At 39.1% G+C, this 27,939-nt stretch overlaps 1 protein-coding gene across 2 annotated transcripts in view; it reads left to right on the top strand.

The window, feature by feature from the left end:
* Window positions 1-27,939, top strand: part of GNPTAB (N-acetylglucosamine-1-phosphate transferase subunits alpha and beta) — an 83,370-nt gene that overhangs the window by 20,522 nt on the left and 34,909 nt on the right. For both annotated transcript variants that reach the window (XM_064491647.1, XM_031462928.2), the window contains 2 exons: window positions 18,171-18,256; window positions 27,567-27,686. In XM_064491647.1, coding sequence (XP_064347717.1) covers window positions 18,171-18,256; window positions 27,567-27,686 — 206 coding nt within the window. The remainder of the gene's footprint in view (window positions 1-18,170; window positions 18,257-27,566; window positions 27,687-27,939) is intronic.

Genomic DNA, 27,939 nt, shown 5'->3' with positions numbered 1-27,939 from the left:
CCTTGGCCTTAACGTTGACACGTTGACATTGGGGCAGTGATAGCTGTTAGCCCTTTACCTTGTTCTAGAAGATGTAAAAGCGGGTTGTTTCCATTTTTAATATCTTTTTAATATTGGATTCCTGGGTGGGCAAATTAATACAGAGTTTTATTAAACACAGAGTTAGTGTGCCCTCAAATCTTTCACTAATGATTCAATATGTATCTTTAATGTAATGGGTGACTTGGTAGTTGTATCTGGTTTGACTTACTCTCCAGGTCTTCGTGTTGTTGATCTTGTTAATGAAATGGAGCACATTGTGACAGAAAAGACGTGACCTTTTTGCAGCATCTGTCACTCTGTGTGGAAATTATCACTCCCTCTTTCTTCAGGAAGACCACCTCCCTGTTTTCTTTGCCCACTCACTGTTCCTTCTCAGTATTAAGTGCTGGCATTCCCCAGGCTCTGCTCCTTGGCTGTCTCTTACAGGGGATGTCATGTTTCAGACCCCCATCTAGACACTTGTGACTCCCCAGCCTGCAGTGTCTCACCAGCAAGTCCTGCATCCACACTTCCAGCTGCTTACAGCACATACCTGCCACTCTGCCTCCGTGTGACAGAGGGGCCCTTTCATCATGGTACTTCTTCCTCACTGCATCTAGACATCAGAATAATTTTGTAACGGTTTGGGATCCTTTCAGCTCCTGAGTTCTCCCAAAATATAGAGGAAAGCTTACCCCAAGACTTCAGTAAACCTGTCCTGGAATTGGCCCCCATTGGATCATAGAGCCATTTCTAACAGACACTTTGGAAGGAGGAAGAGGTTCTTTTTTGACCAAACCAATGCACCCCTGAGGCTGGGGCTCGTCTCCTGAGCATTTGCATTATGCAGGGGTGGAGTTCCATTAGAAAATAATAGGTAGCTGATGCCAGGCAGGCTCTTGGTGTGATTGTCGTGTTGAATAAGCACAGCTGGTAGGATGTGTAGCAGGTGTCTTTATCCCCCACTGGCCCCTTAGGTCAGCTTGCAGGTTTAGCTCCATCGCTGCCCCTGGATGAACTGTGGTGTGCCAAAGCCTTCTCTTGTCACTTCTAGGTAATAAAAAGTCCCGTGGTCACTCCAGATTACAAAACATAATGTCACATCAGCATTAAAGCCTCAGTCTCATGTCAAAACAGCACTCTGAACCTGTTGAAGTTGAAGTTTCTTGCCTCCCCAGCTCAGGCCTGCTCCAGGCTGAACGGAAGCCTACCACTGAGGAAGGGGGGTTGGGCTGCCTCTCTCTCTCCTCATCTGATGCTCCTCTTTCTCCCCCAGAGCCTGTTCCTGCCCCTTCTGGGGTGTCAGGACTGGGACTTGGGGTGGGGTTCGTGCAACTGGCATTTAGTGGATGGAGGCCAGAGATTCTGCTAAACATCCTCCAGTACACAGGACAGCCCCCACAGCAAAGATTATCCAGCCCAAAATGTCAGTAGTGTCTGGTCTTGGAAATAGTGTGCAGGTCTTGAAGTTGGGGTGCATTTGAGAAGGTGAACTAAGGCCTGTGTGGCTGGAGACTGGAGAGCTAGAGAAAGTGTGGATCTAGGAGAGGCTGGTGCAGTTGGTGGCGCCTTGTTGCCAGCACTTGGTAGATTAGGTGATCAGCATTTGGGGTTTGTCCTGAGACCAGTGGAATACGTCAGGGTTATTATGTGCTGACATCTAAGGAGTGGAGGCCAGGGATGCTGCTGGATGTCTTGTAATGGACAGGGCAGCCCCCCACGACTAACCGTTGTCAGGCCCTAAATGTCAGTGCCAAAATGAGAAACCCTCAATTAGAGGGAGCAAGAATGGCTGCAGGGCAGTTAGTCAGGGGCCTTGGACTAGGCCAGTGGAAGGGCAGATAAAGAGAAGTGGACAGATTTAAGAGATTTAGGAAGCAAAATCATCTGGTCTTTATGTTCCATTATGTGCCAGACATTCCACTGACATCGTGGGATTTAAAGGTAAGCAAGAGAGACAAGTTCATTTGCCCTCCCAGACTCTAACTATAGGTGCTCAGTGAATATTTGTTGAATGAATATTTACAAATATTTATTTTTTGGTCACTGATTGTGATTGAGCCTGTGAGGAAAGGTGGTTTAAATGAGATGCCTAAAGTGTATAAGGCACCATGCATAGTGCCTGGTGCAAGGTGTTAAGTAAATGCTAATTAAATGCCAAGTGTCCCATCCCAAGACTGTTCTTCCCTTGCCGACCATGCTCATGAAGACAGCAGCAGGGGACCTACCTTCTGGGCTGATGTCCATGGTCACATTAAAGAGTATATTAATCTTAGAGCAGAAAAGTTCACAGTGATTTCTTTATCCAAGTGCACTTTGTTATGGTTGATAGGAAAGCAAAGGGACAGCATTATTAATTTAATACAGGTGGCGCTTTGCAAATAACATGTTATTCTAGTTCTTTCTAAAATGTAATAAACAAGTGTAGCTGTAATAGGTTATATATATTTACAGTATAGCTTTTTAAATTCTTAATTGTCTTTAGAGTGATTGTTTCAGTCTTGTGATCCACATGCACTATCTTTAGCAGATGATTAGTCGGCTTGTGTGTGATTCATATATACACTAAATTAAGCAGGAAAAAAAAGTGTTCTTTCAAAAATGTTACAGATAAGTCACACTTGTGCAGGGAGAGTCCAACAACACATTCTAGTATCAGACTGAAAATTGTATCGCTCAGCTTAAAATTGCTTCCTAAAATTGTTTCTTCTTTTAGGTTCTAATTTATCCTCCTTTTATTACCTCATTCCATTAACTTCATTTCTGACTAATTAATTCTAAATTAGATAAAGTTTCTTTACCAAATTTTCATAAGTTGTTCACTCAACAGAGATTAATGGAGGTATTTACTCTGGGCCAGGTACTCTACTGCTTAGAGACACAAAGATGGTTCAGTTTCTTTCTTCTTTTGAGGAACTCACTCTTCAGACGGAGATGGACAAGCAAATGGACAAACTTAAGATGCATTGTGATCAATTAAATTGAAGAGCTAGGTGTGGATATCAGGCAGAGTTTCTCAGGGTGACATCTAAACTTGACCTTGAAGAAGGCGGCTGAGAAAAGAAGGGAGCCCCTCCCCCCTTTTCAGTGAAGGATGCCATAGGTGTAAAGGTATGGGTGTGCAAGGCACTCTAACCTAAGAACGGTAGCAGTTTGAAGGGCTGCAGCATAACCGGGATTGAAGCTGGAGAGGCAGCAGTGGCCAGTAGAGGACTTGCCTGTTGACTGATGCTAGGGAATTTGAATTCATCCTGAAGAAAATGAGGACTATTCGAATAGTTTTAAGCAAGAGAGTGATGAGTAAGATCTGTGTTTAGAACAAGAGTGCTCTGAGGTAGTGTGGCAGGTGAACTGCAGGAGGAAGAGAGCTAGTAGCAGGAGACTGTCAAGCATAGTAGGAACGCGAGTGACAATGCCACAGCGAGGGCAGCACTTCAGAATCAGCGGGCTTTGCATGTTGATTTTTATAATTGTGCAAGGGCCTGAAAGAAAAGTGTCTTTGCTTTTGGAAGCTGGCATTATCTATTTCTAATTAATTGCTCGACTTTGGGCAAGTCTCTTTGTTTTAAAATTGTCCTTACTGAATAGTATGTAAAGTAAAATAACTTCAGATATCGAAGTATGCTTGGCCCTGTGTATCTGCAGTTTCCACATCTGCAGACTCAACCAACCAGAGGTCAAAAAATATTTGGGGAAAATATTCTAAAAAGTTTCAAAAAGGAAAACTTGCAAGTGTGCTAGCAACTGTTTACATAGGATTGACATCGTATTAGGTATTAAAAATAATCGAGAGATGACTTAAAGTATATGGGAGGATGCACTTAGTTTATATGCATATGCTGTGCATTTATGAGGGCCTTGATCGTCTGTGGATTTTGGTGTCCGTGGGTGTGGGGTTTGTCCCTAAGGATACTGAGGAACAAATGTGCTGCAAAATCAGAGACTGCAGCATTTAAAAGTAAGCTATTACCCTAAGCCAGTTTTCCAAATGTAGTCTGAGCACTCTTTCCAGAGATCCTCAAGGTCAAAACTATTTCCATAATAAAACTAAGACATGATTTATCTTTTTTCTCTCATTCTTTTATGAGAATACAGCAGTTTCCCAGGCACTTAAAGGACATGTGACATTGCAGCAGTCTGAACACAGATATTCCAGTTGTCTTCTCTTAAGCCACACGTTAAAGACATTTGTGAAAATTAAAAACAATGCTACTTTTCTCACTAATTTTTTTTTTTGTTTGGGAAAATATAGCTATTTTTCATAAAAATGTCTATGTTGACCTATACTATTTCTTAAATGAACAAACATTTAAAAATTTCCTCAGTTTTAATTTTAATATGGTGAATACCAACAGACGTAACCCACATAAAATAAAAAAATTAAAAAACTCTTTGGAACCAAATAATTTTTAAGTGTGTAAAGGGTTCCTGAGACCAAAAAGTTTGAGAACCTCTGCTCCAAGCGTCTAGGAAGAAATACGTGGCGCCTCTATTATGCAAATACAGATCTCGCCAGTCTTGCTCCATTAGGATCCATTCTCCACATTGCAGTCAGGGTACATTTTGGAAACTGTGAATTAGATTACATCATGCCCATTATACCCAGAAGAACATCCAGACTCTTCCTAATAGTCTGTCTACACGGTCCTAGAGGCCCCAGAACTGCCCATTTCTTTGAGCAGGTGTATCACGTATCCATTGTGTGCCCTGTAACTATTTGTACAAAAATGTTCCCTAACAAGCTACCTCCAGATTTGCTGGCTTAAAACAGGAGCGTCAAACTATGTCTGTTTTTGTATGGCCCTCAATCTAAAAATGGTTTTTACATTTTTTAAGTGGCTTTAAAAAATTAAAAGAATAATATTTCATAACACAAACATTATATGAATTGCAGATATCAGTGCCCATAAATAAAAGTTTTGTTGGAACATAGCCATGTCCATTCATTCACTATTTATTGTCTATGGCTGCTTTCTTGTTAAAACAGCAACATTGAGTGGTTGCGACAGAAACTGTGTGGCCTGAGAAGCCTAAGATGTTTATTGCTTGGCCTTTTACAGAAAATGCTTGCCAATCCCTGGCCTAAGATGACACTTGTTTCTTCTCTGGGATGTGCAGGTCAGGTGGGAGTTGGCTTTTCTAGGTTGGACTTGGTTGGCTCTGCTCTACGTGTCTTTTATCCTCCTGGGACCAGTGGACCAGCCTGGACGTGTTCTTCTCCAGGCAGAGGTAAAAGCACAAAAAAACAGGCGGTTAGTTGCAAGCCTTCCTGGGGTTTAGGTTCAGAATTGGTTCATTCATCTTCTGTTTGTTCCTTGAGCACGTCAGATTTGCATCTGCCTGGAGAGCACTGCCCCAGACCACCACGTGCAGTGCTCCCTGCTGTCATAGGGGTCTCAGCTCAGCAGCGCCTTCCCAAGTGGCCTTCCCAGCCTCAAGCAGCCTCTTTCACCAGCTCGTTCCTTTTTGTATTCCCGCTTTTCTTCCTTTTTAGCAATAGTACTTAATATCAGCCTGAAAATGTGTATGTATATGTTTAATGTCTTATCTCTCTCCACCAATATACAAACTGTATGGCAGGAGAACTTCTGTCTTATTCAGCCTTTTTGTCTTACTCACCACTGTTTCCTCAGCCCCTAGAATAGAGCCTAGCATCAAAAGGTTGAGTGCAGAGATGCTTTTTTCCTGGTATCTAAATATAGAAAGTTTCTAAATTCAACCTTAATAGAAAGTATATAGATTTAGGTGATATTAGTTGATATACACATATAATTCAGAGAAACAAAACCAACAGGATAGTTGTATATGTGTACATGCCTGTTTGTGTGTGCATGTGTATATGGAAATAGACTGTTACATGGAATTGGCTCATGGAATTAATGGAGGCTAAGTCTCCAAGATCTGCATTCAAGGCTGGAGGCCCAGGACTGCCAATGATGTAGTTCCTGTCTGAAGGCTGGCAGGCTAGAGACCCAGGGAAAACTGATGTTCTGGCTTGAGGCAGTCAGATCTGAGGATATTCTCTCTAAGTCAGCCTTCTTGTTCTGTTTAGGCTGTCAACTGATTAGATGAGGCCCATCTATATTAGGGTAAGCAAGCTGCTTTACTAGTCTGTCAATTCAGAGGTTAATATCACCTGGAAATACCCTCAGTGGCATACCCAAGATAATGCTTGATCAAATATCTGGGCATCATGTAGCCCAAATTGACACCTATATTAACCATCCATCATAATATGTTTTATTTTTTAAAGCAGTTTTAAGTTTACAGTAGAAATTGCATGGAAAATACAGAGAGCACCCATATACCACCTTTCCCCCAGCAGAGTTTCCTGTATTTTTAACTTTTTGCAGTGTGGTACATTTTTTATAGTTGATGAACCAATATATATTTTTTAATTTCTATGTTTATTCCCATTTATGCCAAACACAATACATTTATTCATTTTTCAAAAACATTTTGTGCTTTGTTAATGTTACGACTTTCATCAGTGAGTCCATTAGCACATACTGATTGCTTGCTCTGAGCTCATCATGGGGCTGGATACTGCATAGACCTGAACAGTTTTTTTTTTTTTAATTTTTTTTAATTGATTTATAATCATTTTACAATGTTGTGTCAAATTCCAATGTAGAGCACAATTTTTCAGTTATACATGAACATATATATATTCATTGTCACATTTTTTCCTGTGAGCTACCATAAGATCTTGTGTATATTTCCCTGTGCTATACAGTATAATCTTTTATATATATATATATACACACAGTATAATCGTGTTTATCTATTCTACAATTTTGAAATCGCATCTATCCCTTCCCACCCTCTGCCCCCTTGGCAACCACAAGGTTGTATTCTATGTCTATGAGTCTATTTCTGTTTTGTATTTATGCTTTGTTTTTGGTTTTGGTTTTAAATTCCACATATGAGCAATCTCATATGATATTTTTCTTTCTCTTTCTGGCTTACTTCACTTAGAATGACATTCTCCAGGAGCATCCATGTTGCTACAAATGGCGTTATATTGTCAATTTTTATGGCTGAGTAGTATTCCATTGTATAAATATACCACATGTTCTTTATCCAGTCATCCGTTGATGGACATTTAGGCTGTTTCCATGACTTGGCTATTGTAAATAATGCTGCTATGAACATTGGGGTGCAGGTGTCATCCCGAAGTAGAGTTCCTTCTGGATATAAGCCCAGGAGCAGGATTCCTGGGTTATATGGTAAGTCTATTCCTAGTCTTTTGAGGAATCTCCATACTGTTTTCCATAGTGGCTGCACCAAACTGCATTCCCACCAGCAGTGTAGGAGGGTTCCCCTTTGATGAACCAATATTGATACATTATTATTAAACAGTGAACATAGACTACATAGGATTGGTTCTTTTGTGCAGTTCTGTGGATTTTGACAAACACATAATGCCACATCATGTTTCTGCCATTACAGTATCATACAGAATAGTTTCAGAGCCCTAGAAATACCCTTGCCCTGAGCTCTGCCTAATCACACCCCGTCCCCCCAGCAACTACTGATTTTTTTTTAAAACGATGTATGTAGCTCTGTATTTTCTAGAATGTCATATAGTTAATTGCTGGACTATAGGAAAATAGTTGACTTTTGAATTTTTTTGCTTTTTTTTTGGGAGGGGCGTAATTAGGTTCTTTAATTTATTTAGCTTTTTTAATGGAGACACTGGGGATTGAACCCAGGACCTTGTGCATGCTAGGCAGGCACTCTACCATTGAGCTATACCCTCCATCCTTGATTTTTGTATATTGACCTTGTATCCTGAAAACTTGTATCCTACAGCTAATCATTTATTAGTTTCAGGAGATTTTTTATTGTTGATTATTTGGGATTTTCAACATAAACAAGTATGTCATCTGCAAACAAAGACAGTTTTACTTCTTTCTCCCCAGTCTGTATGCCTTCTCTTCTTTTTGGATTTTTTTTGGGGGAGGGGGGCCTTCTTTTCTCTGTCTTTATTGAGATATAATTGACATATAGCGTTATGTAAGTTGGAGGTGTACAACCTGTTGGCTTTGATACACATATATTGCAAAATGTTTACCACCAGTAGCATTAGCTATCACCTCCTTCATGTCACATAATTATTACTTTTTTTGTGTTAAGAACATTTGAAATCTACTCACTTGGCAACTTTCAAATATATAATACAGTGTTAGCTATAATCATCATAATGTGCATCAGATCCCCAGAACTTGTCAGTCTTGTAACTGCAAGTTTGTACCCTTTGGTCAATTATTTTCTTTTCTTGTATTATTGAATTAGTTAGGACTTTTAATGTGATGGAGAAAAACCTGTAGCGAGAGAATATCCTTGCTTTGTTCTTAATCTTAGCAGAAAAGCTTTAACTTTATCACCATTAAGTATGATGTTTGCTGTAGGTTTTGTAGATACTGTTTTTCAAGTTGAGGAAGTTCCCCTCTATTTCTGATTTGCTGAGAGGTTTTTCTTTTTAAAAATATTTTAAAATGAATGTTGAATTTTGTCAGATACTTTTTCTGTATCTATTGATATGATCGTATGGATTTTCTTCTTTTGCCTGTAGATACGATGGATTACGTTAATGATTTTTGAATGTTGAACCAGCATTCAAAAATATGTATCTGAAATAAATCCCCCTTGGTTATGGTATATAATCCTTTTTGTACATTATTAGATTTGCTTTAATAATACTTTATTGAGGATTTTCACATCTGTGTTCATGATAATGGTTTGTAATTTTCCTGATAGGATAAATTAGAGTGTTCCCTCTGCTTCCATTTTCTGGAAGAAATTGTAGAGAATTGGTATCATTTCTTCCTTAAATATTTGGTGTAATTCTTCAGTGAACCCATCTGGGCCTGCTGCTTTCTGTTTTGAAAGGTTATTAATTATTGATTCAAATTATTTAGTAGGTATAGGCCTATTCAGATTATATATTTCTCCTTATTTGGGCTTTGTTAGATTGTATCTTTCAAGAATTTGGTCTGTTTCATCTAAATTATCAAATCTGGGATCATAGAATTTTTCATTATTTTCCTTTATTACTCTTTTGGAAGGAGCATTGTAGTGATTTACTTTTCTTCCAAAACATTGTAGTAAAACACAACTAACAAAATTTTCCATTTTAATGATTTTTAAGTGTATAACTTAGTGGCATTAATTGTATTTACATTGTTGGGCAACCATTACCACTGTCTGTTTCCAAAACGTGTTTCATCACCCCAAGCAGAAACTTGGTATTAACCAATGACTCCCCATTCCCTCCTGGGCCCTGGAAACCTCTGATTACTTTCTACTTTTATGGATTTGCTTATTCTGGATATTTCATTTAGTGAGCATTTCATTCAGTATTGGTCTTTTCTTGTTCTTCCCAGAACAAGTTTCTGCTTCTTTTTTAGTGTTTCTGGGGGAATGTGAGATTGGAGTTGCCTACTTTGTCCTTTTGCTGAGGTCAAGCTCCAGACTGATAGTTTAGATTGTTGCTTTTTTCACATATTTTATCACATACTTTACCCTTTGAGTAGTCTGTATGCTCCACAGAGGGAGACACTTTGGGCCATTGCCGTGTCCTCAGAGTCTAGAATGGTGCCACATATTTGTTGACTGAGTGAGTTAAGTTACTAATTTGTAATAATAGTTTAAAAACACGATTTTAAAAAAAATTTTGGAGGGGCATAATTAGTTTTATTTATTTATCTTAGAGGAGGTACCAGGGATTGAACCCAGGACCTCATGCACGTTAAGTATGTGCTCTACTGCTTAGCTATACCCTCCCTTCTAAAAACATGATTTTTTAATAGTGTCATAATGTTTGTATGAATGTACCTTACTTTATTTACCTGATTGCCTGTTGTTTAATTTTTAAACTGTCTTCAGGTTTTATTTGTATAAGTAATACTGGTTATTATCATATTTATACAGAAGTCTTTGGGTGCACCTGTGATGATTTTCTTGGCATGTATTTCTAGAAGTGGAATTAGCCAGAACAAAAGATACGACCGCTTCTTTGGTCCTTTGATACGTATTGCTAATTGCCCCTCTGGAAAAGGGTTTTATAATGAGCTTGTAGCTATTTGAAAATACGTAACATTCTTTCCACCTAATTTATGACTTCTCTGCATTTCAGACTTATAAAAAAACTCTTTTTGGTGTATTTTAAAAATTTTTTTTATCTAAGTATCAGTATGAGATAAAATTCATTTGTTGATGAAGGTAAGTGCAGTAAGCATCATAACCAGATATTTATTTTGTAAAACTTTATCTCATTTCACTAAACATTTTTTATGGCAATTAAATTTTACCAAATAAAGTAAAAAAAAAAAAGAGAGAGAGTTTGACTAGTTTTGGCTTCTGGTTTGATAGTTATAACAGAAATATTTACCAGGTTCAACTAAACTATTTATATTTTGGGTATAGTTTTCACATGATATAGTACAATTTTTTTTTCATATTTGTCTCTCCAATGACCTGTGAGTCCCTTGAGGGACTAAATAAGTTCAATGTTATTTCATAGTCTTTAAGGACTAAATAGCTGCAGCCCTCCATAGAACTTTGTGCAGTGATGACAGTGCTCTGTAATTATGAGCTGCCCAGTACAGTAGCCACTAACTGCGTGTGGCTTTGGAGCACTTGCAATATGTCTGATGTGTCTTAGGATACTGAGTTTTTAAATTTAATTTAATCTTAAATAACCACACCAGTGGCCAGTAGATACTGTGTGGACGGTGCAGGTCTAAACTCATAGGTAGAGTAGAGTAACTATTTGCGAGGATGTTATAGCAGGGCTCATATGCTGGCTGCAGAGTAAGGCACTGGATTTAAAGTCCTTCCTGTACAATTCTGTGGTTGTATAAACTCTAAACAGTGAAACAAGTAAACCTAGATATCCATACGCAGAAAGTCAGTTTGAACCATTTTGAATGTATCTCTGGTAGTCTTTTATCCCCCTTCTTTTCCTTTTATTCAGTGTGGTTGAGGAAGTTCCTTTTTTCTCTTTAGGTATAACTGTTTATAGTAAAATGTACTGTCAGAGGTTTAATTCTGCCTTTTAATACCGTTTCTTTTACTGTTTTGCCTTCCCTTCTCCCCCTAGTGGCAATCCTACCTTTCTCTCCTGTCCTTTACTTCCTTAAAAATCTCAGCTTTATCTCTTAGGAAGAGGAGAGAGATTTTGATAAACTATTGTGGTTAACCCTATCTCTGATGATTCCTTTTCCTTGACAGTGATCTATTTTAATCTGTGCTCATTTCAGAGCTGAACAATACGTTTCCTAAATCATTTCATGCAAGTAAATGATTAGTCCTTAACAGGATATCAACTCCCTGAGGACAGAGTCCTAGTTTCCATTTTGTTAAAATTTTCAGCAAATACGTTGTGTGTCTTAATTCTGTGAAGAATTCAAAGAAGGAAGAAATGGTCTAGAAAAGTATCTTTGAGTTTAATTAATGTTTGAGTAAATAGTGGTCATGCATCTTGGGTTTGGATCATTTCCTGTATGTTAAAAGGGAAAAAATCACCACAGTTTTGATAACCATTCAACTCCCAGTATTAAATGGGTTATTCTTTTATTTTAGCCTCATTGTGTTGGGACATGCTATATACTGAATGCTTTTGTGTCCTCCCAAAATTTATATTGTGCAATTTTATCCCCAATGTGATAGTATTGGGGGTCGGGTAGGGCTTTGATAGGTGATTAGGTCATGAGAGTGAAGAAGCCTCATGAGTGGGATTAGTGCCCTTTTAAAACCACACCCCAGAGAGCTCTTCTGCCCCTTCCATCATGTGAGGGGACACAGTGCAGAGACGGCCACCTGTGAAGTCTGCTGGCACCTTGATCTTAGCCTTCTGCACTTCTAGACTGAGAAATAAATCTCTCCATACTGTTCTGTCTTAGCAGCCCTAACAGACTAAGGCAGGAAAATGAGCATGCTTAATTAATCAAATGGGATTAGAAAATGCTGCTGGTGACGAGCAGCTTTGACTTACTGGTTGGCATCTGAGGGCTAGTAGAAAAGATAAAGCTTAGAATATCTTTAAGACATGTTGGCCTCTCAGTTAGCACCTCTTAATGCAAAATACTAGTTTTCAGAAACTATGAAGAACCTGTTGTAATCTAGGAATATTATAAACGTCTGATGTGATTATCAGTGTATGGGAAGCTCTGTTAGAGTGACGTAGAGTTCTTGCTGCTGGAGAGTCCTAGCATCTTAAGTTTTACAGGGTAGCATGTCACATTTGCACAGTTGAAAAATTGAGAAAGGGATATATGTTTTTGCAGAGAGGGTTTTACATCCTTGTGTGCTGAGGCCTGCTGGTGTCTCTATAGCTCTAGTCTTTAGCCTTTTCCTCAACTATCTGGGAATGGATCTGAAAGCATAAAGTTCTGGAGGGAAACTGTGGAGCGGTAAAGTGTTCCAAGATGTAAAATTAGTAGCCACATTCACTCATTCTAGAAATTTTATTGATTTTGTGCCAGGCAATGTGCAAGGTTCTGGGACTAAAAGCAAAGAGATCAAGTTCTTGGCTTTGAGTTGCTCACAGAGATGTAGACAGATATTTAAACAGGTGAATTAATCATATTGCAGCATGTAAATGCTGTCTTTAAGGAACATGTGAGTCGTTTGCATGTGAATATTGTACAGCCCTGTAGGATTTGCATATGTTATCAAAACAATCTTGTAAAATAGGTGGTATTAATATCCTCATTCTATAAAAGAAGAAATTGAGAATAGCGAAGTGCCCTGGATTTTATTATTGATAAGTGTCAGATTTAAACTCATGTCTTCTGATTATAAATCTTAAGATCCTTGCAGTGTATACCAGTTACTCTTAATAATTACCTTCCTCCTTTTCTTAACTAGGGAATCCCCAAAGGATTATGGGGCTTGCATCTCATTCACTATTACTTTATTGCAGGCATGCGTTTGATCCTATTCTGGAATTATAAAAATCATCAACAGAAGTGTGTACTGGTTTTACAACTGAAAGAAGTTTGTCATCTGAAAATTTTAGCATTTGTGCACACAAACCAGTTAAAGGACTATTAGGTATTCTAAAAATACTAAGGCAAAACACAAATTTATTATGTGACTTGTGGCTATTTATAAACATGCCAGAGAAACAGTTCTCAGCCATTGAATTAAGGTTGATAAATATACCATTTTCAACTGGTTGAGTGGCCACGTTCATGAATATATATTTGACAAAGCCAGTTCTATGTAAGTAAACATCAGTGGAGGCAGCCCCGTGAAGCTGAGAGAGCCAAGGGAAACCTAAATAGAAACATGGGTTATGGAGTTGGGTTGGTTCAGATCTCAGTGCCATCACACACACTGCTACATGGCTGGCTTCTCTTTGGCCATTATGGTACCTGCCTCACAGTTGGTACCTTGTTACTGAGATTCAGTGTCAGAGAGGGGGCGCCTGGCATGTTGATGCTTGGTGAGTGTGTATATGTGTCCTTTCTCCTCTGTGATGAATACATTAAGATTGACTTTGGTTTCCATTTTGTAAAAACTAACCAGCAATTGATCTTGAATACCTTGAATGCTGTGATTATTAAAATGAAGTCTTAAAAGTGATAAAGATTTTTAGCTAGTAGAATAAACTACCTTTAGGTGATTTTTATAATCCTTTATTAATAATACATTGTTTAAGTGGTATTTCAGAGTTTAAGTAGTAGTTTAATGAATTGTAGTTTAATTCATTGTGTCTTAAATTCTACCAACAAGATACCCTTAGTAATAGAAAAGTCAGTACTCTAAGGAGACTAGTGTAGAGTGGAGATATGTTCTCAAAATGGCAAGTAGGACATTTTTTGAAAGTCAGCATTGTATCTTAAAAATCACATGAACTTTCCACATTTCTCCATGAAAAATTTGCATAACTACCAGTAGAATGTTTTAAATGTCTTGCCATTATGAAAATGATGGTTTGGGAAGTTACGCATCGTTGACCCTTGACTTTCAGCAAGCTTGACATACTCCTCCTATCCTTTATTCACCCATTTGTGGGAGAATCCCCATCGTAATACAACACCACAGCGGATGGTGAACGATCTTGTTCTTAGTTCATAATTTGAGGCCCACACATTTGTAACTTACCCAAGGTTACACATCTACCTGGTAGGAGAACTGAGAAGTCCTCCCAGGAGGCGTCCCAAGTTGCCAGATCCAGTCTTCTCTTACTTCATTTCTGCTATAACCAGATAATATTTACTAAGAAGACGGTGTGTAATGAATTGTACTGGGTTTGAGTTGATAACGAATAGAATTGTAAGTAGTTCTTTACCCTTGAGCAGTTTGGTTTGTCAAGTTGCTCACATGAAGTGAAGGTTAATAAGTATAAAAACCTAAGTAAAGGGGGAGGGTATAGCTCAGTGGCAGAGTGCACATTTAGCATGCATGAGGTCCTGGGTTAAATCCCCAGTACCTCCGTTAAAATCAATCAGTCAGTCAGTTAATAAACCGAATCCCACCCCCCAAAAAAAAGTGAAAAAAGGAAGGACCTTACTTTTTTAAAAAGGTGATACAAGGCAAGGAATGTTATAAGGCAGTTGGTAACTGATGCCCAAATAAGTGAGAGAGGTAGAAGTTATCCAGAGTTCTGAGACAGAAGCATTCAGATTGGGCTGAAGACTATGGAAAGGCTTTGTGCAGGAGCAGAGACTTGACTTATGATAGTGTATCTCTAACCTGTTCCTCTGGTCTTTTGTTTACTGTTAATAATGGCTGAAAACATTATCTAATTGCAAGTTTGTCTTTTTTTGGAGTTCTCTGTTGTTTGGAAGGTATTTATATTTTTACAGATCAGCTCGAATAAATAATTTGATAATTGCATGTTTAAATTTCTACTCTTTTTCATCCTTGATAGTATTAAGAAAATGATCTGACACTAACCCTTAGATGAATTTTATTTGATTTACAAGTCTCCTTTTTCATTCCTCTTAACAGCATATTATTCATTCATTTAAAAAAGTTTGGAAGGATATCCATAATAGGGTCTAGTTGACAGTTAGGAATAAGCAGAAAAGGAAAATGTTTATATTGGAAGAGAATCAAGTTCAGTTGTTGTTGGGGTTAGGACCAGGGACAAAAGACCCAGAGGAGGCTGACAACAGGGAGAGACACGGTGTCCTTACGGAGTTGACATGTGGTCACAGAGAACACAGACAAGTCACACAGGGTCAGCCACGCAGCTGGGCACCTCCTTGGACTTTTAGGACTGGAGGGGATTTCAAAGACCATTTGATCTGACCTGCTTCATTTTACAGATGAAGAAATAGTCCAAAGAGGCTAAATAACTTGCTCAGGGTCACTCATGAAAGTGACTGAGCTGGGATTCCTGCCACCTCCCCTATGGCCTAAGAGCACGTAGCTCTGGGCTAGGAGGAATGTTCCTAATACGTTAGATAAGGACCCTTTCCTGCTGCTGTTCTTTCTAGTACACCGTCGTGGTTTGGAGATGGTGAGATTAATTTATCTGATGAAGGAAGGTATGTTGTGTTAACACACAGCACATCAGCACTTCTCAGCCACTTGTGAAGCATGCCTTCTCTGATGCGTTCTCCCCACTTTCCAGGTAGCCTCACTAGCCAAGAACAATTACATTGAGCTTTATTTTTTGTCATTTATTTTACAAAAGTAATAGATATACTTGTCCTTTTTGCAAGCCACAGAGGGCTATTGATGGAGGGTGATGGAGAATCACCCTTTCTGAGCACATAGATTGATACAGATTGATACAGCTGTATTCTTGAAAATAGATACATATCCTATATTTAGCAAAATAGATGGCATTTTATAGCCATATGCCTGTCATTGGGTTTGGTGTTGTGTGTAGATACCAAAGGTAGAGCCCATTTCTCCTCCTGGAAATTGGAAAGTCCAGTTGGAGAGGCCAGTTATGTGCACTTATAACCTCAAGTGTACCATGACTAAAATGAGACCCTGGAATCTCACCAGCTCTCATTCCCCTATACCTGTTCCTCCTATGTCATTTAATGGCCCCAGTGTCTGTTCAGTCACTCACACTAGAAATCCTGAAAACCTAGCAATCACCGTTGATTCTCTATCTCTTCTTCACTCCCCTGTCCAGTCTGGTAGCAAATCCCTGTAAGACTGCTAGTTCCCCAGCTAAACTGCTGACAGACTCCTGTTCATCCTTTAAGACCCTGCTAACAATGCTTCTTCATGGAAGTCTGTCTTAGTATCTTCCTAGGAAGAATCAGGTATTCCTTCAGTGTAGCTGTAGCTGACAATACATTTCTTTTTTTTTAAAAATAATCAACTGTAGTTCCTTGAAGTTGGGAAACTTAGCTTATTTCTCTTTGTAAATCTAGTACCAGGCACATTAGACCCAATACATTTCAAAATCAGTTGTTTTTAAATCAATGTATTGAGTGGGAGAATTACTAATTTGTGGTGTTTATGAAACATCCCAATGAAGTAAGGTTGGAAAGGTAGGCAGAGACCAGAACTTGAAAAGCCTGAGTGCCGCAAAAAGAAATGAGCAGTTGTAGCTGGACACTTCGGTCTGCAAGGCCTCTGCTGTAGCCAGGTGTTGTCACGTTCCGGCCAATAAAAACTGAAGGGGAAGGTGCAGTTTCCAGGAAGTCTCCTTAAAAGAGGAGCACGTCTTCCCTTTCTCTCTTCTCTGAAATGTAAGTGACTGGGGCTCCCATAGCCATCTGAGAATAGCAGGACCACATCGTAGGGTTGGTGGACTAGGACTCTGGAAGAAGCCTTGGCAAGAAGGAAGATATTCCAGGAAGAGGAATAGAATGAAAGGACACATTAAAAGATCAGATATAAGGGGATGAGCTGCCAAAGGAGACTGAAAAGGCATCACCAGAATGATGGGAGGAAACCCAAGAAGGTGGTTCAAGAAGAAGGAACTGGGCGACCGCTACCAATTAAGATAGCAGCCAGGAAAGTGGACTCAGAGGCCTTGGTAAAGCCACTGAAGTGGTGAGGGCAGAAGTGGTATTGGAGCGGGCTGAAGGGCGCAAGGGGGGGGGGGTAGGAGATGACTCTCTAAAGATACTTGCCCTTTGGAGAGAGACAGGAAATTCGCAGTAGAGTGACTCGCTGGAGGAGGGTGAGGAGTGAAGGGAAGGTTTTCCTGAGATACTGGAATATGTTTATATGCTGATGGGAATAATCCTCTTGAGAGTAAAAGAGAAAGGAGGCAAGGTCTTGAGAAGGTGAGTTGATCAGATCCAGAGCAAGTGGACAGAGATTGAATGTTTGCAAGGAGGAGGGACACATCGTCTTCTGTGGTAAAAGGAGTACAGGAGAAAATGGGCATGTGTGTGGGTAGGTTTATAGATTTGAGATGCAGACATGAGGGAGCTCCTATCTAAAGCTTTCCATTTTCTCCTGAAATACTGAGCAAGGTCATCAGCTCAAACCTCACAGGTATGGAGGTCACCACCCCCCATATCTTGTCAGTCTCTTCTGTCTTAGCTTGTGTTCTTCTGTGCTGTGAGAAGAGTTTCCCATGTTTTTGGATGGATCATGTAGCTGCCTTAAAATCCTTCAATGCCTGCCCTTCCCATGGGCCAGCTCCCTTTCCCAGCCGCATCTCTCTCCAGTTACTGCCTGTGCTCCAGCCAAGCGCAGCAGTACAGTTGCCCTCAGACAACTGGCCTGCTGCCTCTCAACCTTTGAACGTGTTCTGTGGGCATCGTCCTTTTCTCCCTACCCAGTGAACTTGTCCAGACCCAGTTCTCATATCACATCCTTTTATGTTTTTGTTTTTGTTTTTTTAAACAAAAGTACTGGGGATTGAACCCAGGACCTCATGCATGCTAACCATGTGCTCTACCACTGAGCTATTACCCTCCCCCCACCACATCCTTTTAAATCGCTTTGATTCCCCTTCCTCCTCCACAGGCCAGAAACTGTAGCTTTTATTTATATACCTATATAACTGTTCTATTGTAGCTTATTCACCTGGATTGAGCACAGTGTCTGTGGTCTAGGGCAGGCACTGAGTGAATGGATGGATTTTGATTGCTTTACCTGTTCCTTTAACAATTCTTAAGGAAATAAAAGTGAAATGAAAGTTAATATACTTTCAGTATTTGATACAAAGAAGACATTATTTCTTTTTCTTTTCTTTTTCTCCCTAGGTGGTTCTGGAATGGAGCCAGGATCAATACCACGTTTTATTTGATTCCTACAGAGACAATATTGCTGGGAAGTCATTTCAGAATCGGTGAGAAAAGATCAGTTGTGGAGAGCAGCTTATTTGGGCTTAAATGATGAGTCATGAAATCACCCACACTTTAAATGTAACAGCTGAAGGGGGTCTTTTCCAAGTTGTAGGAATGGTTTAGCTTCCTGAAGACTACTCCCATGTGAAGGGGCCTTGTAGTCTACCCTCATGTTTTATGGATGAAAAATTTAGTTACCAAAGAGGAATCTGGCCTGCAGTACATGAGTCCTTTAAATTACATGATCTCGTTTTATCCTTGCCCCAGTTCTGTGAGGTAAAGGTAATTCCATCCCCTGTCGGTTGAGGAAGCCGGGCAGTTACTCTGCAGCGACTTCTGAGCCCCGCCGGTGTTCTTCTGTTGACATCACCGTGTCAATCAGGGCCACTCCCCTGGTATCCACCAGGACTGGACCCACCCTCCTGATGGTCACCACATCTTGCTGCCTCGCTGTCGGGGAGGAGCAAACAGCCCCACAGGTTGGATCTTTTTCTCCTTAAGGCCAAGCTTCTTGGTGCAGCCATTCTTGAATGCGGCCTCCACCTTTCTTTCCCTTGGAGATTTTTTTCCTCCCTCACAAGACAGACCTCAGAGTGGAAGCAGTCTTCTCCAACATCCTCCTTCCCTTCTTGCAGCTAAAATGAATCACAGGCTGTTTTCATTTTTTTGTCTGTAAAGCTGTTACTTATATTGTTTTATATTATAAAAGTAATGTAAGTCTATGGTTGAAAACAGTTCAAACAATACAGAAAAATAAGAAGTAAAGTCTCTCTCTGTTTCAGTCTGAATTTCCCTGACCTAGAGGAACCATGGTTAATGAATTTCTATTTTGGATTCTTCTAACGACTGTCCTTTTAACTTTAAAAAAAAAAAAAAAAGAGTTGTCTGCTTTTTGATTTATTTACTTTATGCAGTATCTGTTGACTTCCTTTCCATTGTAATGGTGCACAGCTGTTTCACTGCAGGACAGGGAACAGGAGGTGACCAAAAACAAACGTGGGGTAGCTAACAAGGGGGGTTAACCTTACAAAAGACCTTGGCCTAAGTGTCAGGTGTCAGGGGCCATACATAACCAGACAGTTCTGACTGTCCGTTGTTCCTTGAGGATAGATAGGTCCCATAAGTTCCCCTCTCTACTGTCACCAAACCAGAAAACCTAATGAAAGTATAAGTGGTAATTGGTGTTGACTGGTGCGTCTTGACCGTTTTCTGGAAGCCTCTAGACTGCATTGGCAATTCTTCTGGAGCCCCTTTCCCCACTTAGAAGCTCTTCCTTGTCCCTCCATTTACTTGTGGTTTTATTAAATTAGTAGTTTTTTTAAAAAAGCTGTGCTAATTAGATGTAGATGTGTGCACTATTATAGTTCTGAACATCTCAGGGAAGGATTGTGAAATTCCTCAAGTTAACTTAGAGCTTTACTCTTTACTTTGGTCCTTAAAGTGTCCTGTGTGTAAATAGCATCCCTGTGTTTGTTCCTTCAGTTAAGATTGAATCTTTGAGCCTTACCCTGTTTTAGACCCAGATCTGACTCTCAGTGATAAAGAATTTCACAGTCTAATAGGGGAGATAGCTTGTAAGCAAGTACCTGGTGAAGTAGGGAAACTATAGATCTTTCCTTTAGGGTCTTAATTTTAACACAACAGTTTCCAAGACTCTGAGGGTCTGTGAAATCAGAACTATTTTTATAACAACACTAAGGTGTTATTTGCCTTTTTTTTTCTTACTGTGTTCAGATTGGTGCTTATTGCGTAGAAGTAGTGGCGGGTAGAATTGCCACACCTTAGCACGAGTCAGCGTGTTCTTCACCACATATCTGCAGAGGGAGGAGAGAAAAGCTGGAGTCACTCAAGAATGTTCATGATGAAGCAATAACAGTCGTTGATTTGACTGTATGTTGACCCTGTGAGCACACATTTTTTATTTAATGCTCTGGGTGATGCAACTGGAAGCACACCTCAAGCACCTGACTGCGTGGTGATTACCTTGAGGAAAAGCCCTTGGCATGGTTGGAGTTGTAGCCTGAACTAGCTGTTCCTTCTCATGGGACACTGTTGTTATAACTCAAAAGGACAGATGACGGTGTCATTACTCAGACTTGGTTATTTGGCAGGTATTTTCTTGACAGTGAACAAAGCGATCCTGTGTTTGAAGGGAAAGAACTAATAATATTTGTTGCCAGTGGTGAAATTTGAGCTCTTAAGTGAAAATTAGAATTTTGGAAATCCTGTTTCCACTACCAGGGGCCTAACAGCTTCGCAATATTGGAAAGACTTTACCAATTAGATTTGTGGCATTAACCCCAAGATTGAATTTGTTAGTATTATGTAAGAAAATTAAGGAAGTATATCACCATTTGTCAGAGCTGCTAAACGCAGTAAGCTGTTATTTTTCCAGGTAAACAATACATTGATGTTGCAGAATCTTGCATGGGTGAAAGCCATTCAAAGTGCAAGAAAGACCAATGGATTTTAATGTAAAAGCACATAAAGTTCATTAATGTGGTTTCAGATTCCACATTGCAACTAATTTTTGAGAAACTGCCATATAATTTTAGTGTAGTATCAAAGAAGAGTATCCACTATTATTTGAAACAGCAATTAAAACAATCTTTCCCTTTCTAACTACATTTTTGTGTGAGCCTGGGTTTTCTTCGACAAAAACAACATGTGGGAACAGATTGAATACAGAAGATTTAAGATGCTTAGCTGCTTCTGCTGAGTCAGTTAAGGAGATTTGGAGAAATGTAAAGCCATTTCTCTGTTTTGACTAAAATTTTTTGTTATTTTCGAAAATACTGTTATTTTCATTAAAAAGTTATTTATGTTAACATGTGAAGGGATTTATTGTTTTGAAATGGATTAAATATTTTTTAAATGTCTGATTTATTTTCAAAAATGGCAAGTGTGGATAGTTATAACCTATAAACAAAAGCTTTGGGGGGTCCTTAATAATTTTTAAGAGTGTAAAGTATCCAGACACTAAAAAGTATCCATTCTCTTAAAGTAGTGTTTGTCAAGCTTCAATGTGCAGCAGAATTCCACAGAGGACTTGAGAAAGTGCACCCTCTCCTCACCTCTAGAGTTTCTATGTCTGCGGCTCTCAGAGGGGCTCAGAGACTTTTCACTTCCAACAAGTTCACTGATGGTACTGAAACTGCTGGTCTGGTGACCATGCTTTGAAAACTGTTGCATTTAACAGCTTCTTAATGAAACATAATTTTCCTATTTCTCCAGTTTTATTTTTTCTTTTTGAAAAAAATTCTTTTAATTTTCCAATTTTTATTTTAACAACACTGATTTTCCTAAGAACAGCTCAAAATGGCCTTTTAATTTTTTTTTAACTCTAACATTTATTGAGTACTCACTGAGCCTACTGGCTACTGTGCCTGATGCTGTGTTGGGTGCTGATGGTGCGCAGATGTGAAGATCTCTGCCCTGATGGAGCTTTAGAGCTTTTAAGAGGAACACTAACTCAGAAAATGCAGATACTGAGGTCAGCTGTTTCAATCCATCACTCTTGTTCTCTTTCTGAAGAATGTGTTTGTGTGTTAAATATTTCTTCTCCTAATTTTACATTGCATTAAAATATAGCTTGATTTTTTTATGTAGAGATTTCAAAATTATTTAATTTTTCGTTGACAAGAAAATAGATCATATATAAAGTCATGTGTTCTAATATATATATATACGTATTTAAATTTTTGTTTGTTTTTGAGGGGGAGGTAATTAAGTTTATTTATTTATTTTTAGAGGAGGTACTGGGGATTGAAACCAGGACCTTGTTCATGCTAGGCATGTGCTCTACCACTTGAGCTATATTTTAAAATAACCACAGTGTTTATAGGAAGTTTTCATTTGTTTCAGTGTTTCTCATGTCTTTTTAATGTTGTTTGCTCTGAATGAAAAAAAAGAATCCCATTCTGTATGTCAGTAACAAGTGAATATATAAATTAATCTACTGCTACTAATTGTGAGGCATTAAGTTGGTCTGGGGCTCAATTTTATCATCTCTAAAATGTAGATATTAGATTAAGTGTAAAATCTCTTCCAATTTTGGTTCTAAGACACTATTTAAGCTCTAAGTTTTCTTACCTACTTTATGGAATGTAGAGCCAAGGACTGCTAAGCACCTTTATATTCACTTAAACTAGTGATTAAAATAAAAGATGTATCACTATCACCATGGCTTTGGTTCTGAGTCATAGGTGACTGACTGAGTCACATCTCTAAAGCTCTAAGGAAGGCTTCCTTTTCATCTGGGAACTAAGATAGTAGTCTGCGGTTAGAACAAAAGACTCAAACTCACTGTGACCATGTCTAATAGTAGAAAAACAACTGACTCACTGACCAGGGGCAGATCACACGGTCTCCTCAGGGATGTCAGTTTAACACCAGAGAATTAAATCGATCATGAAATACAGCCTTACCAGAAGAGCAAGGAAATTAAAGCATTCTATACTTGTGTTGTTTTCCTCAGTTGAACCTGTATGGATATCTCTTGATGCTATTTGAAAATCTTTAATAGCAGATAATTATCTTTATGGGAAAGCTTTGGAATGAGCACATTTCCCCCTCCTTTTAAAAAGCTTTTTCTTTGGGGGGGGGAGGGTATAGCTCAGTGGTAGAGTGCATGCTTAGCATGCGTTAGGTCCTGGGTTCAACTCCCAGTACTGCCATCAAAATGCATAAGTAAATAAACCTAGTTACCTCCCCCTAAAAAATGAGCAAAAACACCACCTAAAAAGCTTTTTCTTTCTAAACTATGTTACTTAAGCAATTTTTTCAAGTTAAATTTTAGTCTGACCATAGACTACTTGTGAAGTTAGGAGTGAGGTGACTTTGGATAATTACATGTGGGTAATGTGAAGTATTTTTTTTTTTTAATGGAAAAGACTGATGTTTATGTTGAGGGAATGAACTATTAGTTGTTTAGTCACTAAATGCATATTCAACCCCACTCATGTACCAGGCACTATTTCTAGGCATGTAGTGAGGAACAAGAGGGACTCATTGATTTCATATGGAACTGGCATTTTAGTGGGGGGAGCTTTTTAAATTCTTATTATTTTTTTAATTGAATGAACAATCATTTAAATTCTGTAGTTCTTTACAATTTTCAAAAGTTTCACATACATAATTTCGTATAATCCTAAAATAACCCTTTTTCCCCCAACCTCTTGCCCCATCCCTCTCCCCACTGGTAACCACAAGTTTGTTCTCTGTACCTGTGAGTCTGCTTTTTTTTTTTTTTTTTAATTCTCTAGTTTATTTTTCTACATATAAGTGATGTCATACAGTATTTGTCTTTCTCTGACTTATTTCACTTAACATAATGCCCTCCAAGTCCATCCATGTTGCTGCAAATGGAAAAAGTTCATTCTCTTTTATGGCTGAGTAGTGTTCCATTTAATATATATCCCACGTCTTCTTCATCCATTCATCTGTTAATGGACACTTAGAGTGCTTCCATGCTTTGACAATTGTAAGCAGTGCTGCTAAAAGTTAGTGTTTTTGTTTTTTTCAGATATAAGCCCAGGAGTGGAATTTCTGGGTCATATAGTAGTAGAATGACATTTTTTTGTTGTTGTTTTTTGAGAATCCTCCATCCTCTTTTCCAGTGGCCACACCAATTTACATTCCCACCAACAGTGTATGAGGGTTCCCTTTTCTCCACGTCCTTGCCACCATTTGTTATTTGTATTCTTTTTTGGTGATAGCCATTCTGGCAGGTATGAGATGGTATCTCATTGTGGTTTTGATTTGCATTTCTCTGATGATTAGCAATGTTGAGTACCTTTCCATGTGCCTGTTGGCCATCTGCATTTCCTCTTTGGAAAAATGTCTATTCAGTTCTTCTGCCCGATTTTTAATCAGGTTGTTTGTTTGATGTTGAGTTGTATAAGCTATTTATATATGTTGGATATTAACCCCTTATAGATCATATCATTTGCACATATTTTCTCCCATTCAATAGGTTGTCTTTTCATTTTGTTGATGGTTTCCTTTGCTGTGCAAAATCTTTTTAGTTCAATTAGGCCTCTTTTGTTTAATTTACTTTTGTGTCCTTTGCTTTAGGAGACAGATCAAAAAAAAAATACTGTGATTTATGTCAAAGAGTGTTCTGCCTACAGTCTCCTCTAGGAGTTTTATAGTATCTGGTCTTACATCTAGGCTTTTAATCCATCTTGAGTTTATTTTTTGTCTATGGTGTAAGGGAATGTTCTAATTTCATTCTTGTACATGTGGCTGTCCAATTTTCCCAGCACTGCTTATTGAAGAGACTGTCTTTTCTCCATTGTATATTCTTACCTCCTTTGTCATAGATTAATTGGCCATAAGTTTGTGGGTTTACTTTTGGGCTCTCTTTTCTGTTTCATTGATCTATGTGTCTGTTTTCATGACAGTACCATACTGTTTTGATTATTGTAGCTTTGTAGTATAGTCTGGAGTCAGGGAGTGTGATTCCTCCAGCTCTGTGCTTTCTCAAGATTGTTTTGCCTATTTGGGGCTTTTTGTGTTTCCATACAAATTTTAAACTTATTTGTTCTGTGAAAAATGCTATTGGTAAGATTGCATTGAATCTATAGATTGCCTTGGGTAGTATAGTCATTATAACAATATTAATTCTTCCAAACCAGGAATACAGTATATCTTTCCATTTATTTGTGTTGTCTTTGATTTCTTTCATCAGTATCTTACAGTTTTCTGAGTACAGGTCTTCTACCTCTTTCGGTACGTTTATTCCTAGGTCGTCTTTTTTTTTTTTTTTTTTTAACTTAAAAATGTGAACTATAACCTACATATATATCAGTTCTCAAAGTGAATTTCTGAATCAACATGATTGGCATTACCTGGGAACTTGTTAGAAATGCAAATTCTGGGGCTCCACTCCAGACCTAGTGAATCATAGACGCTGGGGCCAGAGCCCAGCCATCCGTTTTACAAGTCTTACAGGTGATTGTGATGCCGTCTAGTGTTTGGGAACTATTGAGATATAGACACTTTCAGAAATGGACCTAGATGAGGAAGCATCTGCGTATAGTCACAGTAGGGAGAGAGAGCCTGAGTATGTGTGGGAAAGAGGAAATAATGAAGCAGAGCAAAGAATGCATGGTACATTTCTGTCTTCAAGATACTTGGTCTAGTGGAAGATAGACATGCATAAAAAGTAGTACAGCACAGTGTGCTAAAGATTCCTTAGAGTACCAAGTACCGTGGACATTGCATGTTAAGCAGTACATTTTCTTTGTGGGAGGTGAGGAAAGAGGGCGCTTGGGGAATGAGGAAGTGGTTAAAAGCATGAAAGAAAGGATATCCTAGGCAGAAGGAGAAGCATGTTCAAAGGCACGGAAGCCTGCAAATTCTTATCCTGTTTGGGTAAGGGCATACAACTGGAATATCTACAGCTCGAGGTACAGATTATGAAGTTTAGATTTTATTCTGCAGGAAGTGGTGTACCTTGATGGGAAGGTTGGTAGATGCTCAGCTGTCACATGTGCCTGAGTATGAGGTGATTCCTCATTTTCCCCGTGAAGCTCTGAGTCCCCTGGTACCTCTTTGATCTTCCTCTCCTCTTATGCTTTTCCTTTTGTTCCTTTTGGCTCTGCCATACTGGCCTCTAGTTCCTTTACTATGCCACACAGGCAGCTGCCTCAGGGCATTTGCACGTGACGTTTCTCTTCTCTGGGCTTTTCTTCCCCCAGTTGCCCATGTGGCATGCTTCCTCACTGCCTTCACCTCTGTACTGAAATGCCACCTTCCAGTAAGGCCATTTCTGATCTCCTTATTTAAAACTGACCCTCAACCTAGACACACTTTGTATCCCCATTTTCAACTTTATTTTCTTTATAACACTGAACATCATCTAACTTTATTTATTTGGTTTATTTCCTGTTTTTCACCTCTCTAGAATGTAAGCTTCATGAAGGCATAGAGTTGAGTTTTATTTTATTTACTGCTGAGTCCCCAGCACCAAGAACGGCGCCTCTCACACACTAAGTGCTCAGTAAATATTTACTCAGTGATTGGATAAGCACCCCTTTCATCCAGTCATCCCACTTACTTCTTTCAAACGAAGAGTGGTTGTCAGTCTATTTTTTCCTTCCGTAATTTGAAAGATTTATCCACCAAACTGCATTTATTTTTCCATGAGATAATTACCCTTGTGGCCAAAAGAAAAGTTGTCATGTTTTGGTTGGTCTTGGAGCCTTTTGTGCTTCCAGGGGCCAGATCCTGTGCGCGGACCCTGAGGAAGACTAAAGGAGGGTAAGCGTGGGTCCTTGGCCTAAAAAGAAAACCTGTACCATTTCTTGGAAAAGCTCAAACCTGAAACAGAACCATCTAAAATATGTCATGTATCACTGTGCACTCTTGTGTCACAGGCCTGGAGCAGACTTTGAAAGATGGGTAGGATTTTGGTAAGTTGATGTAGGAAAGAAGAAGAAAGCCATAAAACCTGAATAGAAACACCAAGAATGAGCTTAGACAGGATACTCAAGAATTAAAAGCCTGCCTGACTCCTTATATTGAGGATAAGATAATAAGGGGAAAATCGAGCAGGTTTGGGAAGGTCTTCAATGCTAGTGCCTCATGTGAATCACTGAGTTCCTGTGTGCCAGGCTGGCACTCTTCTAACCCACTGGGAACTTTAGGGAACAAAACAGGTAAGTTTCCTGCCACAATAGAGCTTACATTCTGGGGTGAGTGGCATGTGGGAATTACCAGTATATGTATTATGCTAGTTATTTAATATGTTAGGTGATAATTGCTATGGGAAAAAAAAGCAGAGCAGGGCAGGGAGGATTGGGAGGGACGAGGCTTGGGAAGCCTATAGCTTTAAATAGGGCTAGGTCTTCATTGCTGACTGCTGCTTAACTTTTTTTTTTTTTTTTTTTTTTTTGAATTTTGTTTAAGCTTCTAAATTCTTTTCTTTTGTTTGGCTGCATTTGTACCCCAGCTTCCTCATTTGCTAAACTAAGAACATAGCAGTTTAAACTGAGTTTTCAAGGCCTCCCCCACTGTCTTAAAAGTTAAGTGATAGTAGCCACTTTACAGGGTGGTTGTGATGATCCAACGATCCAAAACTACGTGAAGTGTCGAGCATAACGCAACTCACAGAGAATGTCCTTGATAAGTATGTATTAGTGCCCAGGCTCCAGTCTGAAAACAAGCAGTGCTGTGATATATGCCATGGTTAGATTACCTTTTTGCTGATTGTTTTCATAACCTCTGAGTTTAAACCCTGTTTTGCTCTTATTCTCAAGTATACTGAAAGAATGCATATAAGCTGGAGGACTTGTGGGTTTCCCCTAGGCTCTGTCTGCCCATGCCGATCGACGTGGTTTACACCTGGGTGAATGGCACAGATCTTGAACTGCTGAAGGAACTGCAGCAAGTCAGAGAACAGATGGAGGAGGAGCAGAAAGCAATGAGGTAAAACTGATTGTTAAAAAACAAAACACAGAAAGTTCTACAATTACAAGTAACGGCACATTTCAGAAGGGTAAGGTGGTGTTCACATTGCTATTCGAACAAGAATTTGCTTCTCAAATTCATGCCATTATGAGATTTTGGCAGCCATGCACCTGACCCTTGTTTCTTGGTGCCTGAGGAGGACTCAGCCACTTTGGCGAGATCCTGACCTCACTCTGTTAGGTGGGAGTTTCATGAACATGGTGCTCTGGGG

Source organism: Camelus dromedarius, chromosome 11 (assembly GCF_036321535.1).
Source record: "Camelus dromedarius isolate mCamDro1 chromosome 11, mCamDro1.pat, whole genome shotgun sequence".
Lineage (NCBI taxonomy): Eukaryota > Metazoa > Chordata > Mammalia > Artiodactyla > Camelidae > Camelus > Camelus dromedarius.
The sequence above is the reverse complement of the archived record's forward strand: the minus strand, read 5'-3'. Positions and strand labels throughout refer to the sequence as shown.